General features: G+C 44.9%; 3 protein-coding genes across 6 annotated transcripts; 1 reads left to right on the top strand and 2 right to left on the bottom strand.

The window, feature by feature from the left end:
* Positions 1-764: 764 nt before the first annotated feature.
* MGAT2 (alpha-1,6-mannosyl-glycoprotein 2-beta-N-acetylglucosaminyltransferase) lies at positions 765-3362 on the bottom strand. The gene has a single exon (XM_066341855.1). It carries the CDS (start codon positions 2883-2885, stop codon positions 1545-1547), a length of 1341 nt encoding a protein of 446 aa, XP_066197952.1. The 5' UTR covers positions 2886-3362; the 3' UTR covers positions 765-1544.
* A 55-nt stretch (positions 3363-3417) lies between these two features.
* On the top strand, positions 3418-4667 carry RPL36AL (ribosomal protein L36a like). The gene is made up of 2 exons (XM_066341856.1): positions 3418-3537; positions 4224-4667. The coding sequence occupies exon 2, from the start codon at positions 4257-4259 to the stop codon at positions 4575-4577; it is 321 nt and encodes a 106-aa protein (XP_066197953.1). The 5' UTR covers positions 3418-3537; positions 4224-4256; the 3' UTR covers positions 4578-4667.
* A 120-nt stretch (positions 4668-4787) lies between these two features.
* LRR1 (leucine rich repeat protein 1) lies at positions 4788-23082 on the bottom strand. 4 transcript variants are annotated; one of them, XM_066341909.1, is made up of 4 exons: positions 22815-23082; positions 15887-15988; positions 12602-13323; positions 4788-5709 (listed from the first exon to the last, which is right to left on the bottom strand). In XM_066341909.1, exons 1-4 carry the CDS (start codon positions 23025-23027, stop codon positions 5469-5471), a joined length of 1278 nt encoding a protein of 425 aa, XP_066198006.1. In that variant the 5' UTR covers positions 23028-23082; the 3' UTR covers positions 4788-5468. The 4 variants fall into 4 exon arrangements, with proteins under 4 accessions (XP_066198006.1, XP_066198008.1, XP_066198007.1 ...); XM_066341911.1 differs by having other exon boundaries at positions 15896-15988; XM_066341910.1 differs by having other exon boundaries at positions 15887-15985.
* Positions 23083-24628: the final 1546 nt, after the last annotated feature.

Here is a 24628-nt window from a genome sequence, read left to right as displayed (position 1 = left end):
TGCCCCACCTTAGATGACCAAATGCATTTTTCAACCATAATATAAATCCTAATTTGATGGAATAATAATTTTGAAATTACCCACTTTATACACAATTTCTCTGAAAATGACTAAATGAAATATCTACGCAGAAGTTATGAGTAATTTTTGGTTGAATGAAATTATATACTATTAAGGGAAACCTCTACGTTAAATGTGGAGTAGATTCTAAGCTTGTTTCCTATTATTTACTGTGTCTGTCCTTTTAAAATGTCTGATTTCAGTGAAAATAAAGCTGGCACTAGAACATGTTTCACTTTAGTTTGATGGAACTTTGTATCATTTCTGGCTGTATTTCACTTACACAGCAGCTTTTTATTGTTCATTATCTATGCCTGGCTAAATTGAAATCCATTTTCTTCCAAAGGGAATGCACTGTCAAGAGCTAGGTTTTCTTTGTTTCATATTCAGTTATATAATGTACAGGTAGTAAATATGAAGCTGTAATGCTAACTTTAAAACTTCTAGAGCCTGACCTGTGGTGGTGCAGTGGATAAAGCGTCAACCTGGAAATGCTGAGGTTGCCAGTTCGAAACCCTAGGCTTGCCTGGTCAAGGCACATATGGGAGTTGATGCTTCCAGCTCCTCTCCCCTTCTCTCTCTCTTTCTCTCTCTCTTCTCTCTCTCTCTCTCTCTCTCCTTTCTCTCTCCTCTCTAAAAATGAATAAATAAAATAAAAAAAATTAAAAAAAATCTTTAAAAAAAAAAAAATAAAAAAATAAAACTTCTAGAATGCTTTTACTGAATTTCAGTGTACAAAGTAAGCAATTTATTCTGCAAAATGATTAGGATCCTTTTTATGCAAAAATGAGTATTTTATTTTGGTAGCACTAAAAGAAAAAAAACAAAACCACTGTATTTCTACATTGAGGTGAAAACAATGTTAAAATTTTCTTACCAATCAAATACATTCCAAAAGAAAGTGTGTACTATGAAGGTTCCAAAGCACAGGCAAACCTTAACACATAGTTAGAAATCTGTAATACTGAAATTGACTTTGTATTGACAGGGTGTTTAACAAACTTTTGAGTTATCAAGCCATTGAAGCAATCCCTTCCTAGTAACTGCAGAGCAAAACTGGGCTTCTCCCACTAACACTTAACAATTTCATTATAATACTTTTTACTGTTATGACAATTTAAAATAAATTTTGCTGTATTTAAAATAAGTTTTTAAAGTGGAAAAGTGTACAAAGTTCCAGATAAAAAGATTATTGGATGCAATTTAAATAAAAGTTCCCCTCTTCTCTCACAATAATGATTACCTTTACAGATACAAATTGAGCTTTAAAACCCAACTCCCCAAATGAAAACTGGTGTTTTAAATCTTAATCATACATAAAAGGAAAAGAGTACTATCCTCGGACACTTTTTACAAGAAAAAAAATTTTTTTTTGTATTAAAGCAGAAACCAGTCCCTAAACTCTCTTATTCAATTGTCTGTCCTGTTGGGACAAATATAAAAAACAGAAGACTGTTGCTTTCGCTTTTGTTATTGTGATTTTTTCACTGCAGTCTTCTATAACTTTTACAGAGTTCATGGTCCCGAATATCTCCCCATCCTCCATTTTTCCTAGGTAGGGAAAGGGCTGGCATAAACTTCTCACTGATAGTTAGAGTTTCTGGAAACATGTACTGTTTGTTATTATTTAAGAGTGACTCAATTTGGGTACTTTGGGTGGATGGTCTACAGGTTTTCTTGTGGTGCATACCACAGTCGCCAGCATGAAAAATCCTAGGTGCCTGAGGAACCAGCACTTTCCAGAATTTTGGAAGACAAGATACAGTCAAATACTGAAGAGTCCAGTCCCAGTTATAGTCATCATAAGTACAGAAAGTGTCTGTGCAATCGATCAGCTTCTGATATGCATCCCGGGTCAAGGCTAGACCCATATTGTGCTCTGTGGATTTCCAAGTTTTCACATCTACCTTGTCAGCAATGCCAGAGAAACTTCGACTGGCAGTATAGGTTCCCAGGGAGAGAACATCACATTCGGGACACTCCTGCTGCTTTAATTTCCACATCTTTTTGAAAACATGGTAAAAGTCTGGAGCTAAATAGTGATCCTCCTCTAGGAAAAGTATGAGGCCAGCGTAGTCTCGAAGAACTTTGATTCTTTCCCATACAAAATGCAGCTTCCACCACCAGTGGTGTTTGGTTTGGGAGAATTTGGCCTCTCTATAATGGCCAAAGGAGTCAGGATACTCAGCGTTAATGCATCCCATCTTCAAAGCTGCATTCTTCTCCAGATCTCGGGGGCAATCTCTCGGGTCACTGCCTGGAAACTCGTTGGGGTACAACTGAATGCTGAAAGGAAAGAACACCTGCAGAACCGGACAGAAATCCACCCCAGCAATCAGCTGATTGATATCTGTCGACCAGAAGTCGTGGCTAAAGATGACGAGGACGTTGTCAATGCCCTGGGCTTTTCGAAGTGAGTCCAGTAGCAATTTGAGGTAATCGGGCCGGTTATGTACCTGGACCACCAGCACCAGCTCTCGCGGGGTCCAGGAGCCGGCTTTCTCTACATTCCTCAGCGTCTGGTCAAAGTTCAGCTGGTACACCAGGGACCGGTACCGCAGCGTCAGGTTGTCCGCCTCGGGGTGCGGCGCCGCCGCGACCAGCGGGGCTGCCGACTCGTTGGAGACCCGGCGGATGCCCACGGACACAGCGGGATGGTCCCCGCCCCGGGCACCCGCACCCCGCGCGGGCTCGGCGTCCAGCAGCGGCGGGGCGAGGGCCTCGTTCTTCCTTTGTCGCCCATTGCTGCTCCAGAGGACGAAGCCGCAGGCGGCCACCACGAGCGTCAGGATCAGCACCTTCCGCTTGTAGATGCGGAACCTCATGGTCTCCAGGGCAGGGAGCGCCGGCGGGCGGGTGCGGAGAGCAGCTAGCGGCTTCCCCACGGAAGGGGCGGGCAGGCGGCGGCCGTCGCCTCGGACTGCAGCGGTCGTCCGAGGTCGGCTGCGCTCGCTAACTCATCCCGGGCTTTCAGCTTCCCCGTGCCGCCTGGGCTCCACACATCCTCGCCTGGCAGCCGCAGCTCTCGGACAGCGGCCCCGCCGCTAGGAGCCGGGGCTCGGCGTCGCCTCGGTCCTCTCCATTCAGCACGGGTCCCGGAAAAAGTCCTGTCGCACCCCAGCTTCGTTACCTGCGCCTCAAGAGGCCTTGCCTCCTCTGCGGTCTCGTTGCTACGCTGGCCCCAGACGGCCAAGTCCGAGCGACGCAGCCTAGTCCCAATCCGGCGGAGACAGCTCTCACAACCCGCTACTGGGTCGCGGAGCGCCGGGGCCCTCAGGCCCACACCCCTCCAGCCCGCCCCTGGGCCGTTGGTTGGCGCCTCCACGGCGCGTGCGGAGGTGCCCGGCCTTTGCTGCCCGCTAGCTATTGGTTCAAGGCCCTGTCGCTCAAGGCTCTGTTCCTACTTCCGCTTTTCTCCTCCATTTCCGGTTAGGCGCCAACGGAGCGAGGTGAAGCGGGTGGACGCCGAGTTTCCTGGTAAGCTAAGATTGGTACTAGGGGACCCTAGGGGCGCCCCGAGTGCTCCGAATGCGGGGACGGACTAGGCCCTAGTAGGAAAAGAGAGGGCGCGATCCTCTGCCTTGGCTAGGTCGAGTTCAAGAACGGGTCCTACCTCAGGAAAAGGGCTCACGCGGGGCTCTGCTGGGCCGGTAGGCTCTTGTTAAGGACACGTCAGCCTTCAGAGCCGCTGAGGTGTGATGGTGCCGGTGTTGCGGAGGGGAGAAGTGAAACCAGACTCCTTTGGTTCTCGGGGAATGAGCAGGGCGGGCCGGGGCTGGAGCTGCTCCACCACGCAGGGAACCAGGCCCGCCCAGGAGCTGGAACATGGAGGGTGCGAGGAGAGCACTTTCGGAAAGAAAGTAGCCTTGGCCCTGTCTACGGAAGGAAATTAAACACCACCGCGCTTTTCTGTTGAGCAGCCACAGTAAATCAAGCCCCCAGTTTGTCAGCTCTTCTGGTTTTTCTGTCCCAATTATAGAAATGCGCCCAATGATTTAGCATTGCAAAATGGTGTGCACTTATATGTGCATTTCCTCATTGAAAATAAGTAGTTGGTGGATTTACAGTCGCTGATTTATGTAATGTTACGGTCCTATAAATACTTCTAAGGTACTTTTACTTTTCAAAGTGGTTAACGTGCTGTATTTTAAATATCTTGCCAGGATTTCCTTTGTGTAGACAGCTCTACTGCAAAGATGGTGAATGTGCCTAAAACGCGAAGGACATTCTGTAAGAAGTGTGGAAAGCATCAGCCTCACAAAGTGACCCAGTACAAGAAGGGGAAGGATTCCCTGTATGCCCAGGGAAAGAGGCGCTATGATCGGAAGCAGAGTGGCTACGGCGGGCAGACCAAGCCAATTTTCCGGAAGAAGGCCAAAACCACGAAGAAGATTGTGCTGAGGCTTGAATGTGTTGAGCCCAACTGCAGATCCAAGAGAATGCTGGCCATTAAGAGATGCAAGCATTTTGAATTGGGAGGCGATAAGAAGAGAAAGGGCCAAGTGATCCAGTTCTAAGCTCTGGGACTTTTATTTTTGAGAGGAAAATGTTGAAGCTGTAGAAAAATTACCTGTATGAAAATAAATGCAGTGAGATTTCCACTATTATCTTTTTGTGTGTGTTTTTGGAATATAAATAGAATTGCATGCTTAATATAGTTGGGTTTGTTTAAGTGAGAGGAGGGGAGATAGAGTCCAGTGCATTGCGACCCACCCTGGCAACCTTATCTGGGGTATCTAGCCTAGCGATTTTTAGGGCCTGACACTAATTGAGGGGGGGAGGGGCTGGCTATGCCAGAACCAATGGAGTTATGAGCCACGGGCTGCTAGAGGGAGAGAAGCAGATGATCATTTCTGTGCACCTTGACTAAAATCGAACCCATGAAGTTCACATGCCTGGCCCAACCCACTGCACTCCATCCACTGAGCCATCTGCCAGGGCCACTGGGTGAATGTGAAATTTCATTATGTCAAATAATATACCTAAAAAACAAAAAGTCGTATTACATAATTTTCACTATAATTTAGATCATACTCTCCAAGGATATTTTCTGCATACAAAAACTCAATTTCTTTAATTGAAATAAAAGAAGAGAGCTGATAGGAAAACTATGACCAGAATAAGTGGGATCACTAACTGCTTAACATTAAAAGGTAACTTCATTTTGGAAACACCAAGCTAAAATCAACATAAGTACAATAAACTGATAAATGTTAACCCCATAATAAAATAGGTTTTAATGAAATTAAGATTTTACAGTCGAATTACTAATGTTAACACACATTCTTCCCCTCAAGCATGTATACAAAAAAAGGTTCCCTTTCTTCAACTTAACAGTGTTAAATCAACTGAATCCCAAACTGAGCTGTAAGTACTGTAAACGGAATTTCTTTTTATGGTATCTATTATTACTTTAACATATCACAGGAACTTACGTAACAGGATAGAGAACAGAAGTAAGAGATAACAGGTGCTTCGGTGCCCCCCATATTATCTACTAAGACCACAGTGTGAGCAACAGAGTGTAGATTCATGGTAGTCGTTCCCTGAATAAAACAGCTTAGACAGAATCTTCCACAAACACAGGTTTTTGCTGTATCCAAATCTTGGCAAAGATGGAAAGGAATGATATGAGAGCCATATGGAATCCTATTGAAAAAAAATGTTTTTAAAATATGTTCCTATATTCAGAACTTCACGTATTAACGATATAAACTATTGAACACTGAATTATAACCATAAAAATTCTATTAATTAAATATAAGTATACTGTTCTTACAAACTGGGTAACAAAGAAAATATAGTATTCCAAAAATCAGCATATGCTATATAGTAAACCGAAGAGGATCTATACCACTCCATAAAGCATCTTTTAGCACTGCCCCTTAATAGCATACATCACCCATTGAATAGAATGAGTCATCACTCCTTTATATAATTATATGAACTGTATAATACAATAAGTTAAATCTATAGCTCTCATACAATTCTCATGATGGTAAAGAGAATTAAGTTCTACCTGTAAAGAAACATTTAAATAAATCTATATATTCTAGGTATCAATTATTTAAAAGGGTATGTTAAATGGTGTGTGAAATATAGTTAAAACATGCTGTTTGGGGCATTAGTTTTACTTCACTGGCTGAGCAAGTAAGGCTGCCCTCAAGTTGCTTAAATCATTAACCCTCCTGCTTAAAACTTCTGGGGTGCCAATGCAATTAAAGTCAAGTCTAGCATGACCAGGCGGTAGCCCCCCCTCCCCAATCAAGGCACATATGAGAAAGCAATCAATAAGCAACTAAGATGCTGAAATGAAGAACTGATGCTTCTCATCTCTCTCCCTTCCTGTCTGTCCCTATCTGCCCTCTCTCTGTCTGCCACACCCACACACAAAAATAATTGATGCTTCTCATCTCTCTCCCTGTCCCTCTCTCTGTAACAACAACAAAAAACTCAAGGAAAAAAATATCAAGTCTAAGGTGTTGCCCTCATCTACACAAAACTAAGAGCTTCTTGAGATTACCTGCCCAGTCTCTAGCCTGGACTGGCTAATATGTAGTTGTTCAGATCTTTTTCAACAAATAAGTAAAACCTACTCTTTTTTTTTTTTTTCATTTTTTCCGAAGCTGGAAACGGGGAGGCAGTCAGACTCCCGCATGCGTCCGACTGGGATCCACCCGGCATGCCCACCAGGGGGCGATGCTCTGCCCCTCTGGGGCGTTGCTCTGTTGCATCCAGAGCCATTCTAGCACCTGAGGCAGAGGCCACAGAGCCGTCCTCAGTGCCCCGGTCATCTTTGCTCCAATGGAGCCTTGGCTGCGGGAGGGGAAGAGAGAGACAGAGAGAAAGGAGAGGGGGAGGGGTGGAGAAGCAGATGGGCCCTTCTCCTGTGTGCCCTGGCCAGAAATCGAACCCGGGACTCCTGCATGCCAGGCCGACGCTCTACCGCTGAGCCAACCGGCCAGGGCCTAAAACCTACTCTTATTTATACCAAAGTTTAAAACCCTTTTAGAAAAGTCTGAAAAGATACACATCAAATAAAAAATAGCCCTGGCCGGTTGGCTCAGCGGTAGAGCGTCGGCCTGGCGTGCGGGGGACCCAGGTTCGATTCCCGGCCAGGGCACATAGGAGAAGCGCCCATTTGCTTCTCTACCCCCCCCCCCTCCTTCCTCTCTGTCTCTCTCTTCCCCTCCCGCAGCCAAGGCTCCACTGGAGCAAAGATGGCCCGGGCGCTGGGGATGGCTCCTTGGCCTCTGCCCCAGGCGTTAGAGTGGCTCTGGCCGCGTAGCGACAGAGCGACGCCCCGGAGGGGCAGAGCATCGCCCCCTGCTGGGCAGAGCGTCGCCCCACCAGGCGTGCCAGGTGGATCCCAGTCGGGCGTATGCGGGCGGGAGTCTGTCTGTCTCTCCCCGTTTCCAGCTTCAGAAAAAAAAAAAAAAAAAAAAAGTGGTTTAAGTAAAGGTTTGGAATTGGCTTTGTTTACAATTTTTCATTTTTTCACATGTACTAATTCATTGTGTAACAATTTTTATTTATTTATTTATTTATTTTTCACAGAGACAGAGTGAATCAGAGAGAGGGACAGACAGGGACAGACAGGAACGGAGAGAGATGAGAAGCATCAATCATTAGTTTTTCATTGCGCGTTGCAACACCTTAGTTGTTCATTGATTGCTTTCTCATATGTGCTTTGACCGCAGGCCTTCAGCAGACCGAGTAACCCCTTGCTGGAGCCAGCGATCTTGGGTTCAAGCTGGTGGGCTTTTCCTCAAACCAGATGAGCCCGCACTCAAGCTGGCGACCTCGGGGTCTCAAACCCCGGTCCTCTGCATCCCAGTCCGATGCTCTATCCACTGTGCCACCACCTGGTCATGCTGCTTGTGTAACAATTTTTAAAAATTGTGCCAGGGCCTGACCTGTGGTAGTGCAGTGGATAAAGCGTCGCTACCTGGAAATACTGAGGTCGCCAGTTCGAAACTCTGGGCTTGCCAGGTCAAGGCACATATGGGAGTTGATGCTTCCAGCTCCTCCCCCCTTCTCTCTCTCTGTCTCTCCCTCTCCTCTCTAAAATGAATAAAAAAATAAAATAAAAAAAAATTGTGCCAGGAAGCATCTACCACATATTTACATTAATCTCTTCCAGGTTATTGGTTATTAGTCATAGTTAAAAATTCTATTATCTAGCTAATATAATTTAAATTACCACATATATCTTTCTAATAGACCATATAACTTTATATTTATATCCAATAGTTGGAACAATTACCAACAGATGGATAAAAGGTATTATTCTTATGGCTTTGGGTTTATATTCTTTTTAAAATAGGGCTGAAAACATGCAAAATCATACTACAGTAATGGTTAGAGTCACTTTACAAGAACCAGTATTAACAGATATCAAGTTTAAAAAACAATATAGGCCTGACCTGTGGTGGCACAGTGGATAAAGCGTCGACCTGGAAATGCTGAGGTCGCCAGTTCGAAACCCTGGGCTTGCCTGGTCAAGGCACATATGGGAGTTGATGCTTCCAGCTCCTCCCCCCTTCTCTCTCTCCCTCTCTGTCTCCCTCTCTCTCCTCTAAAAATGAATTAAAAAAAATTAAAAAAAACAATATAAATACTACAATGGTACATCATTCAGCACTAACAAATTATTTTTCTGCCCTATTAATTATATCACATTTTGATCATCTATTTTTTCCTTCCCATCTGCACTTTTCTTTTTTTTTTTTTTTTTTAATTTTTATTTATTCATTTTAGAGAGGAGAGGGAGAGACAGAGAGAGAGAGAGAGAGAGAGAGAGAGAGAAGAGAGACAGAGAGAGAGAAGGGGGGAGGAGCTAGAAGCATCAACTCCCATATGTGTCTTGACCAGGTAAGCCCAGGGTTTCGAACCAGCAACCTCAGCATTTCCAGGTTGACGCTTTATCCACTGCACCACCACAGGTCAGGCCCATCTGCACTTTTCCAACTGCATGTTGGATGTCAGTCCATCTTTTTTTTTTTTAACCATTTAGCCAATTGGTTAAGGCTAAATGGTTTTTTAAAAATTAGAAATCATTTATATTGTCATTTGCACACAATTTTCAAATGTGAGTAGTATATATATCTCAAAGAAAGCCTAGGATGAACTTGGAAGCAACTCATTACCGAAATATACCATTCAGAGTTCCCTCAAATCAGTGGTCTTAACCCTGAATTATCATTATCACTTCTGAAGATTTAAAAAATATGTAACATATAATAAGGGTCCATCTTTGGCAACTATAAACTAGTTGGTCTGAGGAAGATGCTAAGCATCTACCATATTTCCCCATGTATAAGACGTACACTTTTCTAAAAAATCTGGGGTCTAAAAACTGGATGCGTCTTATACAGTGGTTCTGGCATTTCAAATGCCATAGATGGAACTGAGGATGAGGCAATATATGAAGACAGTGATTCGTCATCAGACACAGATGAGGACAAGCTGATGGATGGCAGTATTGACAGTGATGAGAAGTTGTATGAATTTTATGATGAATAAAACTTGAATTCAATAACTTTCTGTAATAGATTTTTTTTTTCAAATTTCGGATCCCAAAATTAAGGTGCATCTTATACATGGGACAGTCTTATACATGGGGAAATATGGTATATTTCTCATCTATAATACAGTATTTAAAAGTTCCTCCATAGTTAATAGTAACATTGATTTTTAACCAGATAAACAAATTACATCTATTTATTATAATACATTCATATTTACTGAGACCGATTATAAGCCAGACACTTCTAGGCACTTACATGTATTATCAGTTAGCAGGTAATTTTTAATTCCTAATTAAGAGTCAATGCCTTAAACCAGTGATTCTCAAAGTGTGGTCCCTGACCAGCAGCATCAGCATCTCCTCAGAACTAGTTAGAAATGCAATTTCTTCAGCCCCACTCCAAATTTAGTAAGAATCAAGCAATCTGCTTTAATAACCACTTATTTCAATAAGCATGATTCTGATGCACTTTCAAATTTTAAGAATCACTGTTCTAAAAACAATAGTGAGTCCTCAGTTACTTTTAGTCTTAGTATTCAAAATGTAATTTATGGATTAGTAGGCTCAGCCTCAGTAGAAAGCTTGTTTGAAACACAAGATCTCCACCTCTGAAACACTCAGCTAACAAGACTCCCATGTGATCTGAATGCAAATTCAAGTTTCAGAAGCACTGGTGTGAAGCAGTGGTTATTAATCATAGCTGTACATGGAATCACCTGGGGTTTTAAGAAAATACTGGGTCCTACTCTCAGACATTCTGATTTAATAAGTTTAGGATGGGAACTAATCATCAGAATTTTTTGCGAGAGGCAGAGACAGACAGACGGAGAGATGAGAAGCACCAACTTGTAGTTGTGACACCTTAGTTGCTTATTGCTTGCTTTCTCATTTGTCCTTTGATCAGATGGCTCCACCTGAGCCAATGACCCTTTGCTCAAGCCAGCAGCCACGGGGTCATGTCTGTAGTCCTGTGCTCAAGCTGGCAACCCTGCACTCAGGCCAGTGACCTCAGAGTTTTGAATCTGGGTCCTCAGTGTCCCAGGCCCATGCTCTATCCACTGCGCAATCGCCTGGTCAGGCAAGAATTTCTTTGAAATATGGTCTTGCTACTATTTTATAGACACTCAATAATGAAATAAGCATGAACAAAAATGAACATCTGGAGTTTGGTGTCTCATGAAACTAATCTCAGTTAGTGTACACAAAGTAAAGAGAACCAACAGCTGCTGAGCCCTACTATATGCCAAATGCTTTAGCAAATTACAATAGTACATTTATCTTCACAACTCTGTTCCTGTTTCACAGATGAGAATATTGAATCAAAGAGGTTAAATAACTTGCTAAAGCCATACTAAGGGGTGAAGCCAGGAATCAAACCCAAGCCTGACTCCAAAGACTACACTTGACCACTATGCTAGATTGGAGGTCTTAACTTTACAGTGCATCAGAACTACCTGGAGGACTTCTTAACACACAGATAGCTGGTGTCCACCCTCAGTGTCTGATTCAGTGTGTCTGGGGTGGAGTTTAGGAACATGAATTTCTAACAAGTTCCAATGTGATACTGATGCTGCTGGTCATGGGGCCATAATTTGAAAAATACTATTCATTCATTCAAGTATTTATTAGGTGCCTAATATATGGCAAGAGCAGGGGATATCAGATTTTAGACACTAGGGAAATAGTGGCAAATAAGACAAAGTTCAGCCCTCATGGACCTCACAATCTAGTGGGGAAAACTGACAAATGTTTTGGTTTTTTTAAAATGTAATGCCACCTGAGCCCTGGCCGGTTGGCTCAGCGGTAGAGCGTCGGCCTAGCGTGCGGAGGACCCGGGTTCGATTCCCGGCCAGGGCACACAGGAGAAGCGCCCATTTGCTTCTCCACCCCTCCGCCGCACTTTCCTCTCTGTCTCTCTCTTCCCCTCCCGCAGCCAAGGCTCCATTGGAGCAAAGATGGCCCGGGCGCTGGGGATGGCTCTGTGGCCTCTGCCCCAGGCGCTAGAGTGGCTCTGGTCGCAATATGGCGACGCCCAGGATGGGCAGAGCATCGCCCCCTGGTGGGCGTGCCGGGTGGATCCCGGTCGGGCGCATGCGGGAGTCTGTCTGACTGTCTCTCCCCGTTTCCAGCTTCAGAAAAATGAAAAAAAAAAAGAAAAAAAAAAAAAAGAAAAAAAAAAGAAAAAAATAAAAAATAAAATGTAATGCCACCTGACCTGTGGTGGCACAGTGGATAAAGCGTCGACCTGGAATGCTGAGGTTGCCGGTTCAAAACCCTGGGCCTGCCCGGTCAAGGCACATATGGGAGTTGATGCTTCCTGCTCCTCCCCCCCCCCCTTTCTTTCTCTCTCTCTCTCTTCTCTAAAATGAATAAATAAAAATTAAAAAAAAATGTAATGCCAGTAATCCAATGACCAAAAGGAAAAAAAAATGTAAGGGGATAGGCAATAAAACTTTAGAAAGGGTGGTCAGGAAAGACCTTTCTGGGGAGCCACCTGGCCAGAGAACTGAATAAAGTGAGAAAGTGAGCTATGAAACCTTCTGTAGGAAAAGCATTCCAAACAGACATAAGAAGCAGCAAGGTGGCTACCACAGCAAGGGGTCAGATTATGCAGTGTTGTAAACTATGGTTAAAGACTATTAGTCTGAGGATGATGAGAACACTAGGATGCTATCAAAAGTACATTTTAGGCCTGACCAGGCGGTGGCGCAGTGGATAGAGCATCGGACTGGGATGTGGAGGACCCAGGTTCAAGACCCCAAGGTCGCCAGCTTGAGCACGGGCTCATCTGGTTTGAGCAAAAGCCCACCAGCTTGGACCCAAAGTCGCTGGCTTGAGCAAGAGGTTACTCGGTCTGCTGAAGGCCTGCAGTCAAAGCACATATGAGAAAGCAATCAATGAACAACTAAGGTGTCGCAATGAAAAACTGATGATTGATGCTTCTGTCCCCATCTATCCGTCTCTGTAAAAAAAAAAAAAAAAAAGTACATTTTAGGACTATTAATGTCTTACCTATTATATAATATGGTTCGTGCAGAAGATTCCAATAAAGTTAATGGCGTCTGCAGCATTATAACTGGAAGAACTTTTGGTTGTTCAAAAGTATTTCCAAAAAGATCCAAGTATTCAAGGGATAAATTTTTAAATTCACTAGGCAAAAATGGAAGCTTATTTCGAGCTGCTGACAAAAACCGCAGATTTGTTAACTGTCCTATCTTGAAAGGAAACCGAATCAATTCATTATCATCAAGATTTAAATCTGTAAGTTCTTGAAGCTGGCAAAACTGCACAGGTAGTGCCTTAATTTTGTTCTTGCTGAGATCCAAACTCCGAAGTGATTTTTGGAGTGTAGACTGACACAATGCTACACTAAATGACTCTAAGTGATTGTCATTCAGGTTAAGTTCTTGAAGGTGGATGAGGTCTCCAATTGCAGGTGGAAGCTTTTTTATATGGTTGTGACTCAAGTCTAACTTCTTAAGGTTTTTTAAGCAAAATATACGCATATCAACTCGGACAAGCCCACAATAAGACGTCTGAAGATGTTCCAGGTAATATGGGAAGTTCTTGCTTACAGGATAGTCTTTTTTGGATGTGATAACCATTTTAGTTTTAAACTTGTCAAATTCTGAAGTCTTCGCTGGCGTGAGGGGTGAAAGTGGTGCCTGAATGTCACAGCCTCTGTGAGCCAGCCTCACAGCTGAAAGGAAACTCCTTAAACTGCTGGAAATGGCCTGAATAAACAAAACAAGGTATATAGTTATAAATTCCATTTTAGACAATGTATTTTATGCCCTTTCATCCTATAAAAATTCTATAGCGCTATATATACAAATGGTGCATTCATTGAAAAATAGCTATAAAGGCCCTGGCCAGTTGGCTCAGTGGTAGAGCATCGGCCTGGCGTGCAGGAGTCCCAGGTTCGATTCCCGGCCAGGGCACACAGGAGAAGCGCCCATCTGCTTCTCCACACCTCCCCCTCTCCTTCCTCTCTGTCTCTCTCTCTTCCCCTCCCGCAGCCAAGGCTCCATTGGAGCAAAGTTGGCCTGGGCGCTGAGGATGGCTCTATGGCTTCTGCCTCAGGTGCTAGAATGGCTCTGGTTGCAACAGAACAACGTTTCAGATGGGCAGAGCATCGCCCCCTAGTGGGCATGCCAGGTGGATCCCGGTCGGGCGCATGCGGGAGTCTGACTGCCTCCCCGTTTCCAACTTCAGAAAAAATACAAAAAAAAAAAAAAAAATAGCTATAAAAATTAACTTTTTAGTATTCTATTTTGACTAAGTTTCTATATAGATACAAAAAATGTTTTAAGTTTTTTTTAAAAAAATGCTGGCACACCCTCTATAAACTGTTCAAAGGGGAAACTATAAGATTATAAAGTATGATAGGAAGGCATGAAAAGAATCCACTTGAGATTTGGGTTTAAGATGAGCCTATCCAAACCTCCACTGCCGCTGAGATAGGCTGAGACAGACTCGTGCACTGTAAAATGTCCAGGGGTGCCATTCATCAAGATTAGGAATTATAAAAAGCCATGGGCCTGACCAGGTGGTGGAGCAGTGGATAGAGCGTCGGACTGGGATGCAGAAGGACCCAGGTTCGAGACCCCGAGGTTGCCAGCTTGAGCGTGGGCTCATCTGGCTTGAGGGGAAAAAAAAAAAAGAAAAAGCTAACCAGCTTGGACCCAAGGTCACTGGCTTGAGCAAGGGGTTACTCAGTCTGCTGTAGCCCCTCGGTCAAAGCACATGTGAGAAAGCAATCAATGAACTAAGGTGTCAAAACAAAAAACTGATGATTGATGTTTCTCATCTCTCTCTATTCCTATCTGTCCCTATCTATCCCTCTCTCTGTCTCTGTATAAACAAACAAACAAAGAAGGGAGTAGTCATCAGTGTCTAATTCTACAGAACTCAGAAAGGATAAGATAAAAATGGCAATGTGATTGGCACACAGAAAGGAGATCACGGGTCCTTCAGGTAGTTCTTGAATACACCAATGAAAGTAAAGGTCAAAACAGATCATAAATGGAGGCAATGGACTTAGTCTTGTCTTTCCAGAAATTTGTTTATTCTATTTTTTTAATTGGTAAGACCTCAGCTTGTTTTTAGGTAGAAGGAAGGAGTTAGTGGAAGGATAGGCTGAATATCAACAGAAAATGAAAAATCACAAGAACAAGAGGAGGTAAGACAAAATACAAATACTTGAAAAAGTTATTGAACTTTTAATGTTTGTAAGGTATTTTGCTTCGGGTTAAGGGTAACACAAGACTGAACAAGACATTCCTCCTACTCTCTAGGAAGGGGGAAAACAAAAAAGAGAAGATAGGGCAAAGAAAACAGTTTTTGTTTTTTTTAATTCTAACAGTTTATGTATTTTAAAAAATATAGTAAATAAACTACCCCCAAAACAAGGTTCTAATTGCATTTTATCCTTTTACAGTAAATTTAGATGTTTCACCTGTAATTCAGCTAGCATCATGTTGACCTGTGCCACCTGCCTTCCAGTTTCAGTGGAAGCACAGCCTAAGCTCCATTTGGCACAGAAGCGAATCTAATTTTCCCCCCCATTTGGGCAGGCTTACTAAAGGCCAGCTCTGCCCGTTTAGAGCTAGCTCTACAAGCACTCCTGGGAAGCTGACATCACTTCTTCAAACAAATCTGTACGAATCCATCTCTCTCTATTAAGCTATGTGAGATATCAGGATACTCAAATAGCTTCTTATTTATTCATTCATTTATTGATTGATTGGCAAGAGAAGAAGGAAGAGACAGAGACAGGAACATAGATCTGTTCCTGTATGTGTCCTGGCTGGGGACTGAACCAGCAATCTCTTTGCTTTAGGAAGATGCTCTAACCAAACAACCGAGTTATCCAGTCAGGGAAAGAGCTTTTTAATTTGTTTTTTTGTTTGTTTGTTTTTGAGAGAGAGAGAAATAGGGACTGATAGGCAGGAAGGGAGAGAGATGAGAAGCATCAATTCTTCATTGTGGCACTTCAGTTGTTCATTGGTTGTTTCTCATATGTGCCTTGACCAGGGGGCTCCAGGTGACCCAGTGACCCCTTGCTCAAGCCAGTGACTATGTGGTCATGTCTATGATCCCATGCTCATGCCAGCGATCCTGAGCTCAAACTGGTAAGCCTGCGCTAAAGCCAGGGACCTTGTGGTTTCAAACCTGGGTCCTCAGCGCCCCAGGCTGAAACTCTATCCATTGCACCACTGCCTGGTCAGGCAAGAGCTTCATATTCAAAGAAAATACAGCCAACCAACCTAACCATTAATGTTTTTAATATCATACCTTACTTACGCAGATATCCACAGGAGGCTCCTTTAACCGAATAGTGGCTTTTCCTTCATCCATAAATTTGGTGAAGAATTGTTCAATGTTCTTCTTTAGCTGCTTAAAACAAATAGGAAAAAACCCAAATATTATTATTTAATACTTACTACAACTAGAATGTGCCAGTCACTTTGCCAGGCTTTGGTTTGTCTTTTAGTCCTTAAGTCTGGGTGTTTTGTGGTTTTTAAGTTTTGTTGTTGTTGTTTTTTACAGAGACAGGGAGAGAGTCAGAGAGAGGGATAGACAGATAGGAATGAAGAGATGAGAAGCATCAATCATCAGTTTTTCATTGCGACACCTTAGTTGTTCATTGATTGCTTTCTCATATGTGCCTTGACCGTGGGCTTTCAGCAGACCAAATAACCCCTTGCTCGAGCCAGCGACCTTCGGTCCACACTGGTGAGCTTTGCTCAAACCAGATGAGCCCGCGCTCAAGCTGGCGACCTCGGGGTCTCAAACCTGGGTCCTCCGCATCCCAGTCCGGCGCTCTATCCACTGCACCACCGCCTGGTCAGGCTGGTTTTAAGTTTTAAAGTTTTCTGTTTGGTTGTATTTGTTTTTAGCAGTTGGGTAGCTACTTTTTTTTTTTTTTAATTTAAGACTTTACTTATTCATTTGAGAGAGAAGAGAGTGAAAGAGGGGAGGAGCAGGAAGCATCAACTCCCATATGTGCTTTGACCAGGCAAGCCCAGGGCTTTGAACCAACAACCTTAGCATCCCTGGTCGACACTCCCTCCACTGTGCCACACAGTTCAGGCCAGTAGCTAGCTTTCTTATCTCTCTTCTGTTAGATATCATTGTCTTGTCCAGTTAACTCTGCTCTTTGAGAACAGAATCCCCTCTGTTTTGGAAAAATGTTCTTCCTCTCCCATTCCAACCATGTGGCTGTGGTGAGTTGCCAATAGTAGTTACTTGTCTTTTTTATTTCAGTGCATTAGTCTGGGAGTGCATGCCTCCCATAAGATTGTAAACTCCATGAAGGTAGTAATCTTGTCTCGTTTGTTCATTCTTGTATCCCCAGAGCCAGTGACTGACACAAAACTGCCTCTCAGAAAAACTTAAAGACTGATGTTGCTTCTGCTTTAGACTTCAAAAACAACTTAGCAAGAAGGCATTATGTATCAGATTAAATATGACAGGGGACGCCTGACCAGGCGGTGGCACAGTGGATAGAGTGTCAGACTGGGATGCGGAGGACCCAGGTTCGAGACCCCAAGGTCCCCAGCTTGAGCGCGGGCTCATCTGGTTTGAGCAAAGCTCATCAGCTTGGACCCAAGGTCACTGGCTCACTCGCAATAAAAAACTGATGATTGATGCTTCTCATCTCTCTACGTTCCTGTCTGTCCCTATCTATCCCTCTCTCTGGCTCTCTGTCAAAAAAAAGAAAAAGAAAAAGAAAGAAAAACAAAAACCAAACAAACAGCCTGACCTGTGGTGGCGCAGTGGGATAAAGCATCAACCTGGAACACTGAGGTTGCCAGTTCAAAACCTTGGGCTTGCCTGGTCAAGGCACATAGTTGATGCACAAGGAGTTGATGCTTCCTGTTCCTCCCCCTTCTCTCTCTCTCTCTCTCTCTCTCTCTCTCCCCCCTCTCTCTAAAAATCAATAAATAAAATATAAAAAAAAAACCCAAACAAACAAAAAATAAATAAATATGACAGGTGGCTTGGAACAATAGTGGTAAATAAGACCAGCATGGTGCCTGACCAGGCAGTGGCGCAGTGGATAGAGCATCGGACTGGGATGCGGAAGACCCAGTTCGAGACCCCGAGGTCGCCAGCTTGAGTGCGGGCTCACTGGCTTGAGCAAAAAGCTAACCAGCTTGGACCCAAGGTTGCTGGCTCAAGCAAGGGGTTACTCGGTCTGCTGAAGGCCCGTGGTCAAGGCACATGTGAGAAAGCAATTAATGAATTAAAGTATCGCAACAAAAAACTGATGATTGATGCTTCTCATCTCTCTCCATTCCTGCCTGTCTGTCCCTATCTATCCCTCTTTCTGTCCCTGTAAATAAATAAATACATAAATAAATAAAATTTAAAAAAATAAAAAAATTAATAAGACCAGCATGGTAACCATACCTAATTGGTTGCCAAATGATGAGAGACAGTAAAGTAATTATAAGCATAACAGTTATTAAGACAAGGAAGTACAGGCTGCTATAAAACTTTACATAGCAAATAAATCTTACTTGGTCTTGGAATATAAAGGATTCGGACACGTTGGCCAAGTGAAGAAACTAGGAGAAGATAGCACATCAATAAGAGGGAATGTGTGAAAAGCCTTCAAAGCAAGAGAGCTTGGCAGATGTGAGGAATTAAAAAACCTCAGTATGAAGGAAGGATCCAGTGAAAAGAAGTGAGCCTGAACACTCATTTCTATGTTTTTATAGATCTATGTTTCTATAGCTCCCTTTAACCACAGGGTAAGGATAAACTTTGGGGGAAGGGAGAGTGGGATGTGGAAAGGATAACAGTAGAGGTAGCAAGATCCTCTAAGACAGGGGTCCCCAAATTTTATACACAGGTGGCCAGTTCACTGTCTCTCAGACCCTTGGAGGGCCGGACTATAAAAAAAACTATGAACAAATCCCTATGCACATTGCACATATCTTATTTTAAAGTAAAAAAACAAAACGGGAACAAATACAATATTTAAAATAAAGGACAAGTAAATTTAAATCAACAAGCTGACCAGTATTTCAATGGGAACTATGCTTCTCTCACTGACCACCAATGAAAGAGGTGCCCCTTCCGGAAGTGCAGCAGAGGCTGGATAAATGGCCTCAGGGGGCTGCATGCGGCCCGCAGGCCATAGTTTGGGGACCCCTGCTCTAAGAGACTATCCAGGCAAGGAATAATGATTGGACTACAGCTCAGATGGATGAAAATTCGAAAGATAACTAGGAGGGAGAATTGAAAGGATACAATAATATATTGAATGTGTGTGTGAAGGGGAAGATTTTAAGGTTTCTGGGTGGGGCAGAATGCTACTTAATGAGTTCACTATCAGAAAGGCTGGTTTAGGGGTGACAAGGACAATTAGTATTTAGGTATTTTGAAGTTGAAATGCTAAAACACATCCAAGTGAAGATTTCCAGTTGATAGCAGATTCAAGTCAGAAATTAAGAGATTTACACATTTATCTGGATAAGATGAAAAATGTTTCTCACTGCTCTTCTAAGACCTGTTCCCTCTGATGACCACCAATTTGCATCCCTCCATCAATAATATATCATGCAGATTTGAAAAGTCAGATGTGAGTCATGATGATTTTTGTAAAAAAAAGCTAAATGGTGTTTAGATTTTTTTTTTTTTTAGCAAGCAAGAGAGAGATAAGAAAGGAGAGAGATGAGAAGCATCAACTCATAGTTGGTGGCACTTTAGCTGTTCATTGATTACTTCTCATAGTGCCTTATTGGGGGCAGGTGCTCCAGCTGAGCCAGTGACCCCTTGCTCAAGCCAGTGAACTTGGGCTCAAGCCAGCGACACTGGGCTTCAAGCCAGAGACCAAGTGACCATGGGATCATGTCTCTAATCTCACGCTCAAGCCAGTGACCCCGTGCTTAAGCCGGCAACCTCAGGGTTTCGAACCTGGGTCATCAGCGTCCCAGGTCTGTGCTCCATCCACTGTGCCACCACTGGTCAGGCTTGTTCAGCACTTTTTAAAAGTAAAAATAGTGATATGGAAAGTGTGCCACAGTGGCATGAAACATCGCACACACATACAAAACACTCTAAGATACAGTAGTATCCCTTTATCCAAGGGGGAGATACATTCCAAAACCCCCAGTGGGTACCTGGAACCAAAGAGAGTGGCAAACTCTATATATACAATGTTTTTCCCTATGCATACATACCTATGATAAAGTTTAAATTCTAAATTGGGGACAGTAAGATATTAACAATAACTAATAATAAAATAGAACATTAAAAAAAAGGGGAGGCCCTGACCAGTTGGCTCAGTGGTAGAGCGTCGGCCTGGCGTGCGGGGGACCCGGGTTCGATTCCGGCCAGGGCACATAGGAGAAGCGCCCATTTGCTTCTCCACACACCCCCCCTTCCTCTCTGTCTCTCTCTTCCCCTCCCGTAGCCAAGGCTCCATTGGAGCAAAGATGGCCCGGGCGCTGGGGATGGCTCCTTGGCCTCTGTCCCAGGCGCTAGAGTGGCTCTGGTCGCGGCAGAGCGACGCCCCGGAGGGGCAGAGCATCGCCCCCTGGTGGGCGTGCCGGGTGGATCCCGGTAGGGCGCATGCGGGAGTCTGTCTGACTGTCTCTCCCCGTTTCCAGCTTCAGAAAAAGAAAAGAAAAAAGAAAAAAAAGGGGAGAAGACTGGCTAATGATACTGTAAAGCCAGGAGGCACGGCCAGGGCTACCATCAGAGCAGCCCAGCCCATGCAGGTTCGCACTGGATTCGGACAGTCGGTAAAGAAACAGCGGAGCCAAAATCTGATGGGCCATAGTCTTTAATTCTAGCTTGCACCCGGCGGGCAAGTAAAAAAATACACACTGGGCTCCAAAACCCAGTCACATTCAGTGCTCACAAAGCCACTGATTTATCCGAGTTTCCTAGAATCAAAGGTTTCTAGCTCACCAGACTTATTCACCTCTGTTCCCCATCTCCTTCCTTATCCCAGATACAAACTCTACACAAACTGGCATCTCACTCAGCACTCCGCCATCTTGGCTGCTTCTCCTGGCCTCCTCCACGTGGCCTTTCTCTGCTCTCCTCTGCTCTCTCTTCTAATGATAATCTCAGGAACCAAGAGCGCAAACTCTCGTTCCGCCCCCATTTTATATTGTAGCTTCACAACCTCTAATCCAATATACAAAATAGGGGAAGTCTCTAATACAAAGTCACTTCTCTGAGGCATGATTGGATTGTACCACCCCACATCAAAAAGGGTGGGAAAGGCTTAATCCCAAAACCAAGCCCCAGGCTACAATGATTCCCAACACACATTAATATCACCTGGGTGATGGCCTCACGTGGATAGTGTAATCTTTAACAAAGTGAGCATAATACACTTTATCTGCCCAACAGATACCGAATTGGAAATCCCAGTTGGATGGTGTTGGGCAGATAAAATATATTATGCTCACTTTGTTAAAGATGGCGCTGCCCACGTGGAGGCCATTGCCCAGGTGATATTGTGTGTTTCTGTGGGCAGGCAGGATCTTTGTAGCCTGGGGCTCGGTTTTGGGATTAAGCCTTTCCTACCCTTTTTGATATGGGGTAGTACAATCTCATCATGCCTCAGAGAAGTGACTTTGTATTAGAGACTTCCCTATTTTGTATATTGGATTAAAGGTTTGGATTTATACACTATAAAATAGGGGTAGAGTCTGACCTGTGGTGGCGCAGTGGATAAAGCGTCCACCTGGAAATGCTGAAGTCGCTGGTTCGAAACCCTGGGCTTGCCTGGTCAAGGCACATATGGGAGTTGATGCTTACAGCTCCTCCCCACCTTCTCTGTCTCTCTCTCCTCTTTCTCCCTCTCTCTCTCTCTCTCTCTGTCTTTCTCTCTCCCTCTCTCTCTCTCCTCTCTAAAATAAATAAATAAAATAAAAAAATTAAAATTAGGGGCAGAGCGGGAGCTTGCTCTCTTGGTTCCTGAAATTAATATTAGAGGAGAGAGCAGAGAGCAGAGAAAGGCCACGTGGAGGAGGCCAGGAGAGGCAGCCAAGATGGTGGAGTGTTGAGTGAGAAGCCAGTTAGTGCAGAGTTTGTGCAGAGAGAAGGAAGGAGATGGGGAACAGAGGTGAATAAGTCTGATGAGCTAGAAACCTTTGATTCTAGGAAACTCTAATAAGCTTTGTGAGCACGGAATGTGAGGAGGTTTTGGAGCCCAGTGTGTGTTTTTACTTGCCCGCCGGGTGCAAGCTAGAATTAAAGATGACAGCCCATCAGTTTTTGGCTCCGTTGTTTCTTTACCAACTGTCCGAATCCAATGCGAACCTGCATGGGCCAGGCGGCTGTGATGGTGGCCCTGGCCCTGCCTACTGGCTTTACAGATGGTAGCTGTAATCACGGGACAGAAAAGTAAATGTAAGAAAGAGGCCCAAGGCCCTGGCCAGGTGGCTCCGTGGGCTAGAGCACCCTCCCCATACAGGAAGGTTGCAGGTTTGATCCCCAGTGGGGGTGCATACAAGAAGTAACCAATTAATGTACAATAAATGAATGTAAAAATGAATGTACAATCAATGAATGTTAAAAAAGAAAAAAAAAAAAAGTGGAGCCTGACCAGGCGGTGGCGCAGTGGATAGAGCATCGGACTGGGATGCAGAGGACCCAGGTTCGAGACCCGGAGGTCACCAGCTTGAGCGCAGGCTCCTCTAGTTTGAGCAAAAAGCCCACCAGCTTGAACCCAAAGTCGCTGGCCCCAGCAAGGGGTTACTCAGTCTGCTGAAGGCCCGCGGTCAAGGCACATATGAGGAAGCAATCAATGAACAACTAAGGTGTTGCAACGCGCATTGAAAAACTAATGATTGATCCTTCTCATCTCTCTGTGTTCCTGCCTGTCTATCCCTCTCTCTGACTCACTCTCTGTCTCTGTAAAAAAAAAAAAAAAAAAGTGGAACAACAAATCTGTCGGAAGGGATGGAGAAAGAAGGAAGAAAGAAAGAGGCCCAAGGTACTTTCCATAGTACTAATACCTATTCTTCAAGAGCCAGGACCAACACCAACACCACCTTAACTCACCCAACAAATGTTTAAGCACCTAGGATTTTCAAAGCTCTGTGGCACATCCTCTTCTATAAAACTATCCCAAACCCCTGTAATCACACTTTATCTCCTTGTAACTATTCTTCGTTGCTTCCACTATTATCATAGCGTGTTTTGTGTTATTAGTGGTTTCTCCGGCCAGCCGGCCCGCTCGCTCACGCACCTCGTAGCGGGTCCCGCGCTTGTCCTTCAGGGTGGAGATGAGCAAGCAGGCGGGGTGCGGGCCGGCCCGCGAGCCCCCGGCCCACGGCCGTGGGGGGCTTCTGGGCGAATGCTGACAGAGGCTCAGCACCGCGCGGACGCTCTTGCCCCGGTTCCGAAACCCCAAGGCTGGCAAGTGCCGACTAACCACCTCCACCTCGCAGTGTAACTTCATCCCGCCGCGGCCCTGGCGGCACACAGCTCCACTCACGGATTTTGAAAATCCCGAGTTCCCGCGAAGCGCGCCACCGCCAGGTCTTCGGACGCCTGGGCTGGCCGCGGATTTGCCTGCCTGCTCCATGTGTCCACACCCCTTGCTTTCTCAGGACGGTGGCTCTCGGAGTCCCGCGAAGACAGGCAGCACTCCCTCCCTCGCCGGGTCCAGTCCTTACTGCGGCTGCGGGCGGGCAGGGCGCGGATCGCGACAGCGTGAGGACCCAGCTAGGGCCGCGAAACCGGCATTCGGCTAGGGCGCAATGTCCTTTCCCAGGACCGCATGCAGTTGGCTGCGAGTGTTGTTACTGTTTAGGGCGGAGTTGTCCTTGCCGCTATTGATGCCTAAGCCCTGACTTGCACGCTTCGGGGCACCGTGTTTTCCGAAGGAAGGCAGGTATCCCTCTGTGAGAGGGAAAATCTGTATGCTTCCATAGTTTCAGCACTTGGGACATTACTAGCCCAGCTAGGGCGCCGCTTGTCCTGGCCTTTCTGGGCTGGTATTTTGTTTTGTTTTTGGTGGCTCCCCTCCCTTCGGAGGCAATATCTGTCACATCAGAACGAACTTGCTGTGAGAGTTCTTGACTATGCAGCTTCTGTGAAACAAATTCCCACTTTACAACTGCCAGGGGTTTGGCGATGGATTGACTGGCTTAAATACGTGTGAGACTTGGAAAGACCGACAGTTTAGATCAGGGGTCCCCAAACTATGGCCCGCGGGCCGCATGCGGCCCCCTGAGGCCATTGATCCGGCCCCGCCGCACTTCTGGAAGGGGCACCTCTTTCATTGGTGGTCAGTGAGAGGAGCAAAGTTCCCATTGAAATATTGGTCAGTTTGTTGATTTAAATTTACTTGTTCTTTATTTAAAATATTGTATTTATTTCAGTTTTGTCTTTTTACTTTAAAATAAGATATGTGCAGTGTGCATAGGGATTTGTTCATAATTTTTTTTATAGTCCGGCCCTCCAACGGTCTGAGGCACAGTGAACTGGCCCCCTGTGAAAAAAGTTTGGGGACCCCTGGCTTAGATCCTAGATGCCCTTTGGAGTCCTATTCTGTTATTGGAAAGGGACCAGGACTGGTAGAATGGGGTCTGCCCCAGCAGGGTCTTCTGGGATGTGTGAGTTCATGACTTCGTGCAGGAAAGAATTCAAGACACAGTCCAGGTGACTTTGAAAGTATGTTTATTAAAGCTCGGGACAGTGACACAAAGGGAGGGCTTAGGATAGAAGAAGCAAAACCACAGTAACAAAAGAGAGCTTAGGCTGGGCTGCCTAGACTCACTGAGAAGTAGAAGCTCAGTGGCAAAAGTGAGCCAGGTTGGGGCTGCTTTCAGTTCACTGAAAAGTTAGGCAAGGCCCTGGCCGGTTGGCTCAGTGGTAGAGCGTTGGCCTGGCGTGCAGGAGTCCCAGGTTCGATTCCCGGCCAGGGCACATAAGAGAAGCGCCCATCTGCTTCTCCACCCCTCCCCCCTCTCCTTCCTCTCTGTCTCTCTCTTCCCCTCTGGCAGCCAAGACTCCATTGGGGCAAAGTTGGCCCGGGCGCTGAGGATGGCTCTGTGG

This window comes from Saccopteryx leptura, chromosome 6 (genome assembly GCF_036850995.1).
Source record: "Saccopteryx leptura isolate mSacLep1 chromosome 6, mSacLep1_pri_phased_curated, whole genome shotgun sequence".
Taxonomy (NCBI): Eukaryota; Metazoa; Chordata; class Mammalia; order Chiroptera; family Emballonuridae; genus Saccopteryx; species Saccopteryx leptura.
This window is presented reverse-complemented; position numbering and strand designations above follow the sequence as displayed.